Source organism: Crotalus tigris, unplaced genomic scaffold, assembly GCF_016545835.1.
Source record: "Crotalus tigris isolate CLP2741 ecotype Arizona unplaced genomic scaffold, ASM1654583v1 scf7180000023746.1698619, whole genome shotgun sequence".
NCBI classification, from domain to species: Eukaryota; Metazoa; Chordata; class Lepidosauria; order Squamata; family Viperidae; genus Crotalus; species Crotalus tigris.
Window position 1 is genome coordinate 1,561,544 of NW_024100155.1, and position 18,457 is coordinate 1,580,000.

General features: G+C 43.6%; 1 protein-coding gene across 1 annotated transcript in view; it reads left to right on the top strand.

Moving 5' to 3' along the window:
- MEGF9 (multiple EGF like domains 9) overlaps positions 1-18,457 on the top strand; it is a 33,537-nt gene that overhangs the window by 4,851 nt on the left and 10,229 nt on the right. Inside the window, exon 2 of the mRNA XM_039321472.1 lies at positions 17,527-17,725. Coding sequence (XP_039177406.1) covers positions 17,527-17,725 — 199 coding nt within the window. The remainder of the gene's footprint in view (positions 1-17,526; positions 17,726-18,457) is intronic.

Genomic DNA, 18,457 nt, shown 5'->3' on the forward strand with positions numbered 1-18,457 from the left:
GGTTAGTTTCCATCCGTTGCTTCTTATCCTGCCTTCAGAGGGTGCTTTGGAGAATAGATTGACTCCCTCTTCTTTGGGGCAGCCCCTGAGATATTGGAAGACCGCTATCATGTCCACCCTCTGGTTTGTTTGTATCAGCCACAAGTGTTGGTTCTGCACATTATGCCACATTATCGGGTGGCTTCTGTTTCTGGGTTTTTAATTTTTTTTTTTAATGCTCTCTTTTGCGATCGCTTTTGTTTATGATAAACGGACGTTCTTCTCTCAAGGATGCCATTAAAGCTCAGACTGACTTTTTGATCTTCCGCAAAACCTGAAATAATAAAGGTGAGCCCCGGTGCACTTGATAGCAGCGGGCAATTTCGCTGTTGGGACTTCGGAACTTAGATGTTTTCCAGAATCAAAAAGGTTCCCATCGCTCTCTTGAACTGATTGGAAATTCACGTGGAGGTGACAGCACAGAGTTTCCCTACCCCTGGTGTAACTCTTCTTCATGCTTTTCAAAAACCACTTCAAAATTAGCCGTATTACTAAACCAGGGGTAGGCAACCTTGGCTCTTTTATGACTCGTGGACTTCAACCAACTCCCAGAATTCCTGAGCCAGCCAGGCTGAGGAGAAATGGAGAGGTTTCCATACTGAGCCATGCTGGCTCAGGAATTCTGGGAGGTGAAGTCCATAAAAGAGTCAAGGTTGCCTCCCCCTGGACTAAACAAATCAAATGAAGTTAATTCCCCCCCTCAAACAGACCCTCTGTATGGTATGATTGTTAGATGCTGGCTTAGGTAAGAACTTAATTTGGAAGATTTTGGTGCGATTAAGCTGACAAACACGGTGTAGCGGCTGGCTTTCTTTGTCCCCCTGTTTCCCTTTTGGCCACACGACGACATGTAGCCGTTGCGTTTTGAGACCAGCTTCGAAGTCTTGCAGGTGCACATCTGGAATCCATCCTGAACTAATTGCAGTGTGCTTTTAACTCCCCTCCGTTGGATTATTTGGGCACCAGACACAAAGGAAATTGCATTTTGATCTATCTCACCTGTTGTGGGGACTTCTGAAAACACAGATGGTACTTTTTAAATGGGACTCGTCTGTCGTTTTCATGGGACAGTTGTCGGTCCGTCCTGCAAAGCATTTTCAAAGCTTTCTCTTCTACAGTCTTGACCCTTTTTAAGCTGTTATTTCAGATTTTCTCCTAAGTGTTTCTCTGTCCATGTAACTTTGAATCCCAGAGGCCAGCTTCCCGTGCTAGTCAGTTTCAAGTACACTTTTTTTAAAAAAAATAATTACAGTGGTCAAAGGTCCATCTTTCCTCATTATGTTGGTTACAAAGCTTTGTCTTCTAGGATCTTGACCATTTTTGACCCCTTATTTCAGATTTATTCTCCTAAATGTTTCTCTGTCCACGTAACTTTGAATCCCAGAGGCCAGCTTCCTTGTGCTAGTCAGTTTCAAGTATGCCTTTTTAAAAAAAATAATAATTGCAATGGCCAAAGCTCTACCCTTCCTCATTATGTTATTTATTACCAGGGTAGACTTTTTGGATAAGAGTTTAGCTGTGCATCACTCTCCTATATCACAGCCACCTCCAACTCTTTGGACTGCCCGTTTTTTCTCGCTAAAACATTTGGCTGCTTTGCGAAGCTGGTGCTTCTGCATTCTGAACATTCGCTTCTCTGTTTATTGCAATTAAAAAAAAACAGTTTATGCTGCTGATTCTCTAGGCAGGTTAGAAATATTTGTATCTCTGACTGTACAGTCCCCCAGTCCCTCTGAATCATGTGGGATTGTGGTTTGCCCAGCTGAAACCTTTCATTTGAGCTTCGTCTTTCTCTTTCGTTGTGTTATGTGCAACAACAGCAAAGAGGCTTTCCAAGGAGAAGGTTATAAACTGCAGCAAAATGTTGCAGGGGATATATCCTGGATAAAAGATGGCTCATTTTTTAAAAACTGATCTCGTCTAGTTCTGCTTTGTCTGTGTTAACTTATTTTTTTTCTTTCCCCCTCTGGATTTTGTGTTTTAATCTTTTGCGTAAAATGTGTTTTTTTTAAAAAAAAAAAAATCCCAATTTTCTTTGGATTGCTGAATTTTGTAGGAAAGGGATCCTGTTCAGCTTCTTGGCCCCTGCGTCTCTTCCTTCCTGGGGTGCAAATATGGTCCACCCCATCCTTCCTTTCGATACGCAGCTCAGGAGCGGCTGACGTCGCAGCGACACGATGGCTGCGTGAACAGAAAGCACAATAGCCAACGAGATTTTTGAGAAAGTAGGCCACCGTGTCTATTTAGTGAAGGCCATGAATCAGCCTTGGCTTCTTTGGAGGAAGAATCTGGCTTGCACACAAGATGCCATACGGCCTTACTTTTGGTGAGAAACCTAGGAAACAGCAGGTTATATATAGGCCTTGAGGCAGATTGCAGTAGGCGTCCTTCAAAGAAGGGAACAAGCGAAGTAGATCAAAAGATGAGGAGCAATTCTTGACGGTCTGCTTCCCAGCTGTAGTGATGGGGGCCCTGGAGAAAGTTTCCTGGATGTTCTCACCAAGTTGCCACCCATTTCTCAGAAAGGGAACTGGTGGGCTTTGTGCTAGTCTGGAGCTCCATCTCTTTTGATTGCCATGATATAAAAAAAAGATGGTTGAGACTCTAGAAAAAGGGCAGAGAAGAGCAACCAAGATGATCAGGAGACTGGACGCTGAAACGTTTGAAGAACGGTTGCTGGACTTGGGTATGTCTAGTTTAATGAAGAGAAGGACCAGGGGGGACATGATAGCAGTCTTCCAGTATTCTCCAAAGCCCCTGAAGGCAGGACAAGAAGCAACGGATGGAAACTAACCAAGGAGAGAAGCAACCTAGAACTAAGGAGAAATTTCCTGACCGTTGGAACTATTCACCAATGGAAAAAACTTGCCTCCAGAAGCTGTGAATGCTCCAACACTGGAAATTTTCAAGAAGAGACTGGACAGCCATTGGACTAGAAGACCTCCAATGTCCCTCCCCCCCCCGTATGAGTCTATGTTCCACATTAGTCTAGTCTAACAAAGAGAAAAGGATTACGGGTAACACGATAGCAGTCTTTTATAGGGGCTGCCCTAGAGAAAAGGGGGTCAGCCTATTCTCCAAAGCGCCTGAAGGCAGGACAAGAAGCAACGGATGGAAACTCATCAAGGAGAGAAGCAACCTGGAACTAAAGAGAGTTGTCCCAAATTTGCATTGCCCTGAATTTATTTATGAAGTGCTGCCCCCCTCGAGGGAACTAAATTTCATCCCCCTTGGCACGAATATAAACATACATCTGCACACACAACCACAAACATTTGTAGGGTGCCAGTCTGCGACCCTATTTTCCCTTCATTTGGGCTTCCAGGAGAGAGCAAAGATTCTGCAGTGCAAAATGAGAAGCTAGACGCATCGGGACCTCGGCTGCCTTGTTTTGCTGTGATGGATGAGCCTTGGTCCATCCGCCTTTTATTTTTATCTTATTGATCTTATTCATTTATGGAATTTATAGCTTCCTTGCCCTGTCCTCGCTGTGGCTGGGGGCCATTGAACACACAAGGGTCAAAATAGCAGTAAATTACGAAATAGGGAAATAAAAAAGAGAGGGAGGAGAAGTAGGAATCTGAAGAGTTTGGAGCAATTGTCCTGGGGGTGATGGGCTAAATCACCCTTGTGCCTAAATGACAGGGAGGAAGGTGCATATAATAATAATAATAATAATAATAATAATAATAATAATAATAATAATAATAATAATAATAGAAGAAGAAGAAGGAAGAAGAAGAAGAAGAAGAAGAAGAAGAAGAAGAAGAAGAAGAAGAAGAAGAAGAAGAAGAAGAAGAAGAAGAAGAAGAAGAAGAAGAAGAAGAAGAAGAAGAAGAAGAAGAAGAAGAAGAAGAAGAAGAAGAAGAAGAAGAAGAAGAAGAAGAAGAAGAAGAAGAAGAAGAGGAGGAGGACTCTGACAGGGCATATTTAAATGCGCTCTTTTGCCCTCTAGCCAATATCTTTGAATGAATCATCTCTCAGGATACTTGCCAAGTGTCCTGTTTGGCTTCGCAAGGAATGCAATCTCCTCGCCTTATATAATTCAGGAGGTGTTGTTTGGGACGCGCAGGCCTGTGTTCACAGAATCTGGTCTTCACAGTTCAGAGATTTTCCTCATGCAGCAGGCCTGGGCGTGTTTACTTCAAGACAAGCCTTGTGCATTCCTTGAAAATACCATGGCTAGCCAAGGAAACACACACAAACAGAGCCTCAGACAAATCAATCCGGAGTCCTAACTCGACACACAAATGGCCGGCTTTCAACGGTCAAAGTTAGGACATATTAGGCAAACACCCAACTCTTCGGAGAGGTCTACAGTGCTGAGAAAATATGTTGTGAAGGTTGGACAGCACTTAGAGAAAGCCAACTTTCTCCAACCTGGCATCTTCCAGGTGGGTTGAGCTGACAGTTTTCAGAACTCCAGGTGAGATGCCACCGAGAACAAGATTGTAGCTGTTTTCCTTTTTCTGCGTGTCCGTCTAAGGTTAAGAAGACATGTTGCATCTGAGAATGGACAGGTGAGATGTTGGTATGAAGACCAACAGAAGACACAGGATTGAGAGGTTTCGATCCATCCTGTAGAAGATTGGGTCCTGAAGAAGCCTATACCGAACGTTCTCCAAAGCACCTTCCGAAGGCAGGACAAGAAGCAACGGATGGAAGCTAACCAAGGAGAGAAGCAACCTAGAACTAAGGAGAAATGTCTTTAATTGTGAGAACAATTAATCAATGGAACGACTTGCCTCCAGAAGTTCTGGGTGCTCCATCACTGGAGATTTTGAAGAAGAGATTGGACAGCCACTTGTCTGAAATGGTATGGGGTCTCCTTCTTGAGCGGGGTCTTGGACTAGAAGATCACCAAGGTCCCTTCCAGCTCTGTTATTCTGTTATTCTGAATATGGACCTTGCACCTTATTTTAGGATGTTCTCCAGATGTTCTCCAAACCCAGGGAAGCTTTGTCAACATTTCCCAATCAAATGCAAGATGTGTGGGATTTTTCAGTGGAAGCCTGAACCAACAAGTTCTTACAAACTACCCGCATGTTTTCTGGAACCAGTTGACCGACTCTTCTCATGCCAGACAGAATGTAATTGCACCAAAGAGTTCTAGAAGGGCAGGCGTGGAAAAGAACATAGCTTTGAAATAATCAAATAATCAAAGATCAAACTGGAGAGGCACTTTTCTGAAATGGTATAGGGTCTCCTGCTTGAGCAGGGGGTTGGACTAGAAGACCTCCAAAGTCTTTTTGAATTTGAATTTGAAGGCAGGACAAGAAGCAACAGATGGAAGCTAATCAAGGAGAGAAGCAACCTAGAACTAAGGAGAAATTTCCTGACAGTGAGAACAATCAATCAGTGGAACAACTTGCCTCCAGAAGCGGTGAATGCTCCAACACTGGAAGTTTTCAAGAAGAGACTGGACAGCCATTTGTCTCAAATGGTATAGGATTTACTTTCTGAGCAGGGGGTTGGACTAGAAGACCTCCAAGGTCCCTTCCAATTTTGTTACTCTGTTATTCTGCCATTCCTTTTTTCCTTCCTTTTTTTCTTCCTTCCTTCATCCCTCCCTCCCTCCCTCCTCACTGGAGATTTTAAGAAGAGACTGGACAGCCATTTGTCTCAAATGGTATAGGATTTACTGCCTGAGCAGGGGGTTGGACTAGAAGACCTCCAGGGCCCCTCCCAACTTTGTTAGACTGTTAGAAAATCAACCTTCACTACTAAGCTCGACATGCATTCACGCTGTCAAGAGTTTTTGAACCAGCCGGTTATTTGCAGACCGGTCCCAGTGACGTCGGGGGAAAGTCACGCCAGCCACGAACGTTATCATCTCTCTCCCCACCTGCTTAAGGTGGAGAGCGCCACTGTTTGTCTTTGGCACCATGTGCGGGAACCAGCCCAGCTTTCTCTGAGCCTCAAGGGAGCAACATTTCTCTAGGGGAGGCTTGTGTAACAGGCCGACCTCTACGGCACACACCGGCTGTGACCTGCCTGGTGGAAATACACGCTGCTCATCAGGTTGTTCATACAACAAGATCCCCTTCTCACTCAAGGCCTTTTGGGGAAACTCTAGTTGCAAATGAGAAGGATCTTTTCTCAATTTAAAAGTTTGCAAGGACAAGAGAAGCTTGGAAAGACTTGTGCGGAGAAAAGCAATGAGGCTAAAACATCTGGAGGCTAAAACATATCAGGAACGGTTGCTGCAATTGGGTAGGTCTAGTTTAATGAAGAGAAGGATGAGGGGGGACAGGATAGCAGTGTTCCAGTATCTCAGGGGCTACCCCAAAGAAGAGGGAGTCAAGCTATTCTCCAAAGTACCTGAAGGCAGGACAAGAAGCAACAGATGGAAACTCATCAAGGAGAGAAGCAACCTAGAACTAAGGAGAAATTTCCAGACAGTGAGAACAATTAACCAGTGGAACAACCTGCCTCCAGAAGTGGTGAATGCTCCAACCCTGGAAATTTTAAACAAAAAGATTGGACAAGATTGGTATAGGGTTCCTGCCTGAGCAAGGGGCTGGACTAGAAGACCTCCAAAGTCCCTTCCAACTCTGTTATTCTAACTCTGGCCTGTTGAGTTTTTTGGCAGTAGCCAACCCCCCCCCCCAATACTTGTGTTAGGCCAGGCTAAGGTCTTCAGCATCAACTTTGCATTCTTATTCGCCACTAAAAGGAGATGTCTCTCGGGAAACTCACCAAGACAGCAGCACAAACGGATTTTTCCGTTCCCCAGCAACCTGCTCCGCTTCCAAGAACTAACAAGGCACCTGCTTGTTTACTCATTGGCTGATTTGATTTATGTGGCTGCCCAGCTGGAGAACAGAGAATCTGGCCGGCTAACATAGGGTTGCATATGTCAAAACCTAATAAAACAAAGGTGCACCATGATATAAAACACAATGGTGGCTAAAGCACAAAGGCCAATCCATGAGGAAACGGCCTCTGGTCTTATAGGAATCATCCAGGTTTCTAGACCTCATGAAAAGCCAATGGGGTCAAGGTGATTGGAATGTTGGAGTCATGGGTATGCTGTTCTCAAGGGCGATTGGCAGAGAGAAGACCTCAGACTATAGTTGATAACTATAGATATTCTTCCCTGAAATGTATCTAATTTTAAAGCTGGTGGTGTTGGGCGATTTCCATTCTAATGCCAACATTTTCTTGAGTTCCTTGAAAGCTTTTCAATCGTATTTTCAAAACATTCCAGAACGTAGTTCCTTTGGCAGATGCAACAGAATAAGTGTAAGTGGACCATGCTTTGGAGAATGTTACCATTTTTTTTTCTGCTTTCAAGGAGAGGGAGATTCGAAGGGATTTCTCCTATCAGAAGGAGAATCATTAAAAAGCCTGCGAAATATTCCCCCCCCCCCAATAGAGTTCTGATAGCTCCAGGTTGCCAAGCATTGTGCCATTGCTGCTTTAGAAGATAATCTGTTGGTTGCTGGTGACGAAAGAATAACAGGAGAACAGAATAACCAAGTTGAAGGGACCTTGGAGGTCTTCTAGTCCAGCCCCCTGCTCAAGCAGGAAACCCTATATCATTTTGGACAACTGAGTGTCCAGCCTCTTCTTAAAAATCTCCAGTGATGGAGCATCTACAACTTCTGGATGCAAGTCGTTCCATTGGTTAAATGTTCTCATTGTTAGGAAATAGAATAGAATAGAACAAAATAAGAATAGAATATAGAATAGAATAGAATAGAATAAGGAACGGAATAGAATAATGAATGGAATGGAATGGAATGGAATAGAATAGAATAGAATAGAATAGAATAGAATAGAATAGAAATGGGATGGAATAGAATAGAATAGAATAGAATAGAATAGAATAGAATAGAATAGAATAGAATAGAATAGAATAGAATAGAATAGAATAGAATAAAAAATAGAAGAGAATAAGGAATGGAATGGAATAGAATAGAATAGAAATAGGAATAGAATAGAATAGAATAGAATAGAATAGAATAGAATAGTTGGAAGGGACCTTGGAGGTCTTCTAGTCCAGCCCCCTGCTCAGGCAGGAGACAGTATACCATTTCAGACAAATGGCTGTCCAGTCTCTTCTTAAAAACTTCCATTGTTGGAGCATTCACCACTTCTGGAGGCAGGTTGTTCCACTGATTAATTGTTCTATCTCTCAGGAAATTTCTCCTTAGTTCTCGGTTGCTTCTCTCCTTAATTAATTTCCATCCGTTGCTTCTTGTCCTGCCTTCAGGTGCTTTGGAGAATAGGTTGACCCCCCCCTCTTTTTTGTGGCAGCCCCTCAATTCATGCCCAGGTTGGAATAGGATCTGGGAAAGGAAGTTTCCGGTCAGTTGGGAAAGGTGCATCTCAACCAAAATTTCAAAACCTTCTTCCTCGTTGGAGAGCTCCTGCAAATTCTAAGATGGGAAGGTTGCTGTGGGTCGGGACCGTTCAGGGATTCTTCTCTTACTCCTTCACCTTTCCTTTGAGTGCTATTAAAAATAGATTTGCCCTCTTGGGTTGCTGGAAAAGGGAGGCAGAGATGCTATCTGTCAACTACTCCCTTGCGCAAGTGTCAGGCCATAATTGTCTCTGGAGAAGCAAAACATTCCAGAAGGCGATGCTATTTATCCTACATGCTAAGTCTGCACTCACCATTTTGTAAGGGAGGGTTGTGACTCACTGCCCGGTGAATCACAGTGCTTTGTAAAATCCTACAGTTTACAAAAATTGGCTTCCGAGGGAAGAAAAAAAAATACCTTAAATAGGATACCACAAAGCGAAGTCTCGCGTGCTCAGAAGCTCATCCTCAGTGGGTGGAATGGTGCATTTGGGAACAGGCACAACCTGTTGCGATTTTGCAATATTTGTTGTGGGAGTCACTTAAGCTCCTCTGACTTCAAGAGGTAGGATCCTATTGTGGAGGCCTCCGAAGAGAAGAAAGAGGAATGTGTGCAAAACAGACTTTAGATCACAGTCTCCCAGTTTGAATAGTCTCCGGAACCACGGAATCTTGAATCTCCAGAATTTTCAGGGATGGTCCCGCAGGTGGCTGGTGGGAAGCTATGCTAGATGTGCAAATCAAAGCTATGGCTTCTTTTGGTCACTGTAATTGAGGATGGCGTCTCAAGACAGAGTTCAGAGGTGGATTTGCTCCTTCTTAGACTTATTCCCATGCCTTTTCTGTTCCAGAAAATGTAGTGTAGTGTAATGTAGTGTAGTGTGTAGTGTAGTGTAGTGTAGTGTAATGTAGTGGAGTAGAGTAAAGTAGAGTAGAGTAGAGTAGAGTAGAGTAGAGTAGAGTAGAATGGAATAGAAAATAGAATGGGATGGAATAGAATAGAGAATGATATAGAATAGAGAATGGAATAGAGAATGGAATGGAATGGAATGGAATAGAATAGAATAGAATAGAATAGAATAGAATAGAATAGAATAGAATAGAATAGAATAGAATAGAATAGAGCTGGAAGGGACCTATCCCCTTTCAGACAAATGGTTGTCCAGTCTCTTCTTAAAAACTTCCATTTTTTTTCTTTATGAATACCCTGGAGGCCTTTAAAATATGTTCTTGAATACCACTTCATTATCAGTCCAGTTGACCTCTTGCCTGCTTGACTGATTAATCTTCCTTAACCAGTTATTCCCCCCCCCAACTTCTCCTTTTTAACTCCGAGTTTGTTTTTGCTACCTGATGTTAACTGATAACATCATTGTGTGTGTGTGTTTTGGTTGAGATTTACGAAAAACGTATCATGCTTAATTGACTTACATTCTAGTGCTGTGATCTCTGCTAAGGAAGCGTGTGATGGATTTTGTTCTGCCTTTCCTCTCCCTCCCCCCCCCAAACAATAAAAGCTGATTAGTGTATCCTCCACCCTCCTGATTTATTTTCACACAGTGCAGAACTTCTCATTGTTGTGATTGTACGCACAATTGCTTGTTTACAATGCGTGATGAGGGCGTATATATCGGCCAATTAAAGGAAAACACCAGCCCCACCCAACTGAGTGGACCTTGGACCAAGGCTGAATGGCACAATTAAGTCTCAGCCCAACCTTGGATGTCTCCATCAACCTTGGATAGAGAAGCCAAGAACATCCAAGAAAAACCAGATCCCAAAATTGAATCATAAAATGGTGGCTCCTGATTCCTCCTCAAACAACATTTTTCTTGTCTGTGACGGTTTTCCTTCGTTTGTTCTTTATCGGCTTTCATGTGTAACAGTCAACCCCCAACCTGTGACTTTCAGCAGTCTTGGACTACAACTCCCATTACTCCAGTCAGCTGGTCAGCCTGAACCATGGATTGTGCAGCTCTTTAGATCTGATTTCAAACCGTCGCTCTGGAGGGCACAGAAGCACAAATGCAGCTCTTTAAAGCAGCTGTGTCTTTCCTGGGATGGTGAAAGAGATGCCAGTTGTGAACTAGAGATGGTGGCCACAGAAGAGGCTCTGACCCACACTTTTGTGCATTAAAAAAATACTTCATGGGTCTACCAATCTGAACCAAATCTTTTTATCCCTTTCAACCCTTAACTAGACCAACAGGAATAGAGTGGCATATACATTTTTTAAAAAATATTGTCAACAATGTGAAGACCCAGAGATCAGTTTTGTAGCTGGTGTCAGGCTTCATACCCATCAAGTTCTTCCCAAGAGCCTAAAATGTCATATATGTGCAGATTCAAGCAAAGTGGCCTCTTGCAATTGACCAACAGGAATTTTTGCCAATGCCCAGATTTTTTTAAGTGCTGTCCAAGATTTGGGGAGTAAATGATCCCCAGGGTGCAGATAATCCCTGGGACCACCGGGGTTGGTTCAGGCCATCCTCTTTCAGCTTTGATTTTCAGATTATTATTTGGATGATGGTTCGTTGCACAGTCAGACAGATGTCTGGCAGATGTTCAGACGGAACCTGGCATTTTCATCCACCTATCGAGTCCTTCCCAAGGACCTTGGCGTAGGCAGATATTGATTTTTCCATCCTGGTAGATATTACCGAACGGAGTGAATCAGCAAGGAGAGTTTTCTTGGTATGCGATTTTGCTAGAACAAGATCTTTTACACACAGCAGTGCGTCTCTCAGCTAATTGAAACAGACATTTCTGGATTCTTGAGGCCATTTCCACCAACTGCCTTGACTTCTCATGCACAGGCCTGTCTTTTAAGGCATGGAAGGTTAAAATTAGCAGCTTTCATAATCAATAGTTAATGATTTTAGATGCTCTCTCTGACTCCAGGCAGGCTGGTTCTATTTTGGAAGTTATACTGTCTTGGATGCTTTGATTATCCTGTTTCCTCCCCAAACCATCAATCAGAATAGGGCTGGAAGGGACCTTGGAGGTCTTCTAGTCCAACCCCCTGCTCAGGCAGGCAACCCTATACTATTTGAGACAGGTGGCTGTCCAGGCTCTTCTTAAAAACCTCCAATGATGAAGCGTCTACAACTTCTGGAGCCAAGTCATTCCGCTGATTAATTGTTCTCACTGTTAGGAAGTTTCTCCTTAATTCTAGGTTGCTTTTCTCCTTGATTAGTTTCCATCCATCGCTTCTTGTCCTGCCCTCTGGCGCTTTCTTCTTTATGGCAGCCCCTCAAATACTGGAACCCAGCTATCATGTCACCCCTAATCCTTCTTTTCTATAGACTAGCCAAACCCAAATTCTGCAACCATTCTTCATAACAAGCTCTTCAAACAAGGTTCATATACACCAGTCAACCCCAACTTGTGTTTTTCAGATGCTTGGATGACAGCTCCCAGGATCTTCAGCCAGAAGGGCTGGTGGGTCTTAGTTATTTCTGAAAATCACAGGAAATGTGGTGCCATTTGGATCTGATCTCCAACTCTTGCTCTGGAGAGCACAGCAACGTGAATGCAATCCTAGTCTGCAGCTCTTTAAAGCAGCTGCATCATTTCTGGGATTATAATGGAGATGCAGGTTCTGAACTGGGTGTCAAAATGTGTGTGTCAAAACCTGCTCTGTGTGGCCACCATGTATCGTTCAGAATCTGAAACCTCTGTCACAATCCCAAGAAAGACGCAGCTGCTTTAAAGCGCTTCAGTGGTGGGATTCAAATGTGTGAACAACCGGTTCTCTGTGTGGATGCCGCTTCCGGAAGTCCATTCTGGGCCTGGGCAACAAAAAATTAGCTACCAGTTCTACCGAAGTGGTGCGAACCGGCTGAATCCCACCACTGGGCTGCATTCATCCTTCTGTGCACTCCAGCGTGATGATTTGAAATCAGATTTAAAGAGACAGGGTCTGTGGAAAAGTAGAAAAATTGGCACATTTTTGCACCAGGGAATTGATTAACATGAGGAAGGGGAAATGAGGAGTGGAAAAGTTCTCCATTGAAACAGAATTTCAACCCAAGGCTTAAGTCAACACTTGTTTGCAAGCCAGATTCCAATTTAGATCGAGAATGCTGGAAGGTAAACTGTGACCTGCGTGCAGAAGATCCCAGACAGAGCAGTTCCTAACCATTCATTTGGGCAAACTGCTGTTGTTGTTTTTTTTTCCCCCCTACTCATCAGATGCCTCTGAACTCAAAGCTTCTCTTGTTTCAGCTGGACCTTGATCCCACACGATTCAGTTCCTGTGTAAATATATATAAAAAAAGCTTGCATGATAGGTAGTGCAAGTCCCTCCCCCCCCATGGTTTCTGGATTAATAGCCTCTGATTTTTTTGCCAAAAAAAAAAAAAAAATGGGGCAGGGGAAAGGCAAAGATGGGGATGGTCCTGCCCCCCCCATGTCAACGTTAAATATCTCAGCTACTCCTAAAAAAAATATGAAGGTGAAGGCATTCAGTGCTGTGGAGAAAAACCACACCAAAACAGCTTAGATCAGAGAACTACTGGGTAGAACTAGTCTATAAATAGAAGAAACGGCTCCAGGGAAGAAACAGGAGATGTTAGAAGGAAGGGAAAAAGTAAGTGGAACAAGCCCACAAGTCTGTCGGCTTTGATTCATTTGGAGAACTTTTGATCACCACGTTATGACAACAGAGCCATCCTCGTTCCCCGGAGCCCTTTGTTGAAATATTAAACTGAGCGCCCTTGATAAAGAGATAAATCCAAGTGCACGCCCTTTTAATCTTAAAGAGTTTTGGAACGAAAGCCAAGAACGGGAGGTTGCCTAGAACGCAAATAGTTTAGGAGTGTCTCCTTATTTTTTTTTTCCCCGCGTCACTTTAATGCTTTTCCAATGGGATGTTCTTTCCTGAACCTCTGCCATCAGTGGGGATCCTCTCTTTCACCTGCTTGACGAAAAAGGATGAGCAAAATAATAATAATAAAAAATTGCCCTTGACGATTAAGGAGGGTAGTTGTCCCAACAGATCTGGAAAAAGCTCTGGAGCTGAGAAGGTTGATCTAGAATTATCCGCTCTTTGTAGTTGGTCTAGAGCAATGTGCCTCAGCCTCCTTCATTCATTCTGACTCCCAGAATTCCCCAGCACCAGGAAAAAGATGAGCTTTTTCCTGATCTTGCCAATGGTTGAGTAAAGTTCAACGGGCAAATGTTGAAGGCCGACGTTCGTTGAGTTGCATTCACCAGGTTCTTGCTTCTCAAGATCTGTTCTGTACTGGGATCACTGGTGAAGTCCAGTTAGATCAGGGGTTCTCAACCTTGGCAACTTTAAGACTTGTAGACTTCAACTCCCAGAATTCCCAGAGCTAGATGCATCTGAGCATAATAAGATGAGAGAGAATTGAGACGTGGAGACACAGCTGTGATCTATTGTATTTTCGGAGATGGAACGTGGTACCCAATCTTTTATGTAGAGGCAGAGATAAGAAATCTTAGGTCAGATACAAGCGTCAGCAAGTTTTGACTTGTTTTCCCTTTGAGACTAGGAATGGTGTGTGTGTGTGTGTGTGTGTGTGTGTGTGTGTGTGTCCCACATTCAGTCTCCCCCCCCCCAGCCCTGAAGCTTGCTAGATGGCCTTCACCTCTTGCTACAGCTCAACCTAATTTCTTCCCAAGGCTAGTATGAGAATGAAAGGAAGAATTCCAACGTCTTGGAAGAAGCTGAGTTTTCCTGACAAAAGATGGCGAGTCTTCTGACTGCAAACACTAGTTTTGGATGCCAGGAGAGAAGGGAAGAGTGAAGCCTTCTTCTCTGCTTCTTCTGAAGAAGGGCCAACTCTACCCTTTGGATGAAAGAAAGCTCTACACTTTGAGGGCAGGGACCTAGTTAATGCCCACCCAAGAAAGCCTTTTGGACCCGTCTTTCAAACCAGCGGTCCTCTCTGTCCAAAATGTGGACTTTGCTGTCTTCGAAAGTGTGGCCTTTTGTCTTTTAAATGCAGATGACGAACTGCTGAATCTTGTCCTGATGGATTTATTCTCCTATGTTGTGCCAGGCGTTTGGGAAGGGGTTGTTTCGTTTCCCCAATGTACAGATCTGCACGGGTCTCACTGCATTGCGCTGCATACACCACGTTGCATAGTTTGTGTCTGGGTGTTTTATCCTTGGGGTGGACAAGCTTCTGCCTTAGTGTATTCCCCCGGGGACAATCTGAACGGGTCTGTAGCAGCTGTTACTGCTCAAAACCCCTTTCATGTGTAGAACAAACGTTGGGAATTGTTTTTGTTTTTTTTTAAAAAAAGGACATTTTCTGATAAGAAAATCCACACGAGAAAGGACTTGGTAATTTCAGTCAGCTAAGTCTGTCAAATGCATTTTATTCTTTTTATGAAACCACCATTTTACTTGAAGTCTGAGTTGGTCACCCCAAGTACTAGCTGTCGGTGGCTTTAATTTTCTGCCACTCAAGGCTCACCACTGCAAATAACTGCCAGATGTGTGTCTCTTTTTTTCCGTGTGTGTGTGTGTGTGTGTGTGTGTTTGGTCTGATCTGAAGCATGTTTTCTGGGCATTTTCCCCACCCCCTTTGTACTCTTGCCTTCTCCAGCCTTCATTTTTTTTTTTTTTTTGTACGAGTTTTTATGACTGCTTGACAACCCAACACATTCTGACATTTTGTAAATTCCCTTTGGTGTCAGTCTGAGTTGTGGATTTTTGCCGCCTCGCCTTTTCAACACTTGTCATTTTTTGTGCCAAGAGCGGGGGGGGGGGGAACACATAATAGTAAAAATGAACTCCATAGGGGGAAAAAAAAAAGAAAAGAAAAGAAAGCCACAATTGCAGGAAGACAACGGAGCCTGTCATGGCTACTTACATCGCAGGAGGAAAAGGTGAGGACGAAAAGGAAAACAACAAATGGAGAAAAATGAACTTAAACTTTATAAACCAGGGATTGTTCAAAGTTCTGATCCAGCGTTTGGGGGAAAGAGACAGGTTTTCAAGGCCTTGACAAGATCAGCGATCTTCTGTTCCACCCAATGGACACCAAACTTTATCTTCTCGGCAGACACTTCTGAGTGGAAGCGCAGAAAACGGGTTAGCTCACCTTGCAAAGTTGGTGTGGTTTGTGTCCTCCCGATGCAACAATAGAGGATTGTTGTACTTTGGAAAAAGTGCAAAGAAGAGCAACTAGGATGATTAAAGGCCTGGAGACTCAAACATATGAAGAACGGCTGCAGGATTTGGGAATGGCCAGTCTAGAGAAAAATAAGGATTCGGGGAGGGGGGACATGATAGTGGTATTCCAATATTTGAGGGGCTGCCACAAAGAGGAGAGGATCAATTTATTTTCCAAAGCACCAGAAGGCAAGAAACAATGGATGGAAACTGATCAAGTAGAGAAGCAACCTGGAATTAAGGAGAAACTTCCTTGCAGTGAGGACAATTAAATAGTGGAACAGAAGTTGTGGGTGCTCCAACACTGGAAGTTTTTAAGAAGAGACTGGACAGCTATTTGTCTGAAATGGTATACTGTCTCCTGCCTGAGCAGGGGGCTGGACTAGAAGACCTCCAAGGTCCCTTCCAGCTCTATTCTATTCTATTCTATTCTATTCTATTCTATTCTATTCTATTCTATTCTATTCTATTCTTCTAGTCTAGTCTAGTCTAATTTTCTATTCTATTCTATTCTATTCTATTCTATTTTCTATTCTATTCTATTCTATTCTATTCTATTCTATTCTATTCTATTCTTCTAGTCTAGTCTAGTCTAATTTTCTATTCTATTCTATTCTATTCTATTCTATTCTATTTTCTAGTCTAGTCTAGTCTAGTCTAATTTTCCATTCCATATTCTATTCTATTCTATTCTATTCTATTCTATTCTATTCTATTCTATTCTATTCTATTCTATTCTATTCTATTCTATTCTATTCCTGTTCTGTTCAGAAAGAATGCTGTGGCGTTGCTATTAGTAGACCACACACCAATGTTGAGTGTGCAGCGCTGTGGGCACAATTAGAATGTTGAGGCCCATCAAACCCCGGTCTGTGGCTTTCCAAAAGCCGGTGTGAATCAGCAAGTGCTGCGTTGTGCAGAGGGCATCAAAGAATATATTTTTTGGCATCACGTATTGAGCCAGACTTACATAACTAGCTTTTCCCGTCCTGGGGTTTGCTTAGGGATTTACAAATGATGAACAAAACAGATTTAAAAAGAGACAAAGGGGATTAGTTGGCTAGTTGAAACGAACAAAAACCTGCCGGTTGGGTTGTAGGGAGACTTCAGCTGAAAGGACACAGGAAGCAGCGATCCTAACTGGTTGATTTTTCACGGTGGAGTCCTTTCCATCTCACAAGAAGCCAGAATAGGACCACTCACTTAGATATCCTTGGGAGAACCATATCTTCATGTCTGTGGAGATGCTCAGTCATCCAGGTCATGGTTGTCCCACAGGTGCTTTTTCAAAAGGCAACTGGACTTCCTTGTTTTTCCTTGGAAGATGTTTTGCTTCTCATCCGAGAAGCTTCTTCAGCTCTGACTGGATGGTGGGGAAGGGAAGGATTGATAAGCTCCAAGTGGCCTCAGTTCTAGAGAATCCTTCTTGCTATCTCATCTTATCAACATTTAGCTTCCAGTTGGAGATCTAACTTGGAGATACCAACAGGTCCAAGATCAGCCAAGGAACTATGCCAGAGCAGGTGCTTGGCTCAGAGCAAGTATGTCTGTAGACATTAAAGAGGATATTAACTTTAGGGAGAGGTGCTATCTCTCATCAGGTAGGTCTACCTGTGGTTTCTGGATTGGAAATGGGAAGTTCAAAGACCTGCTTGGCCACCAAGCTAAGCCTGATCCACCTCAGACTATGTTGCAAAAATAAAAAAATAGGGCTGATGGTCATACACATCAGATCTTGACGCTTTAAGTCAGGGGTCTTCAAACTTGGCCTTTTGATGACTCGTGGACTTCAACTCTCAGAATTCCTCAGCCAGCGTGCCTGGCTGAGGAATTCTGGGAGTTGAAATCCACAGGTTATCAAAGGGCCAAGTTTGAAGACCCCTGATGTCGACGCAAACCCTTGTCTGAGGCAAGGCATGTTGTCCACAATGACTCAACTGTAGACAAAAAGGAAATAGGATTCTCCTTTTTACTATCAGTGCGTAATTAATATCAGCTTTCTTTTCTCTTTGCTTTTTCACTCTTCTTGCAGATGTCTTTTGTAACTGCAGCTCCGTCGGAAGCACAAGTTTGAGTGAGTGCAACAGCACGGGTCACTGTCCCTGCCACCCAGGTTATACGGGGCCCTCGTGCGACAGATGCGAAGATGGCTACTATCTCGGTCAAGCTGACCAGCGTTGCCTTCCTTGCGAGTGTCACCTGGAGGACTCCATCTCTTCGTCCTGCGACAAGTAAGGAGAACCCCTTCAAAATCCTCGCCCATCACCTTCTTGATTCCTCCCCTTTTGCTATGTTGGGAATTGTTGTTTTGGAACATTCCTGGTCTTGTCATCCAACGTGGGTGGAAAATCCAGGGTCCTAGTTTTGTGGCTGTGAAATGTATGAAGGCCATCGCATCAGGGATGAACGGAGCTCAGTTGCCCGTTTTGTTTTTCTGGGGTCCTTGGTGCTCTCTGAGCTTGGTGGTTTCCTTGCAGGCATTTCATTACCCAACTGGGTAACATCATCAGAACTAGAAGGAAATCGGGTTTATGGAGAGGTGCTAGAAGGGAGTAGTGGGCTTTGCTCTCTGTTAGAAGGGAACGGTGTTTGTGGGGAGGAGGAGGAGGAGGAGGAGGAAGACAACTATGGGGTCCTTGGTGCTCTCTGATCTTTGCTCTTTTCTTGCGGACATTTCATTACCCAACTATGTAATAACTTCAGTGCTAGAAAGGAGTAGGGTTTGAAGAAAGGAGGAGGAGTAGGAGGAGGAGGAGGACTGTGGGGTCTTTGGTGGTCTCTGAGCTGGGTTATTTTCTTGCAGACTTTTCATTACCCAACTAGGTAGCATCATCAGTGCTAGAAGGGACTGGGATTTGCTGTCTCTTTATATACGACTAGCTTTCCTGCTAGTGTTGGTGGGAGCGGTTTTGGTGGGCGTCCATTGGGTTTTCAGGGGTGTCTTTTAGGGTGACGGTCTCCCC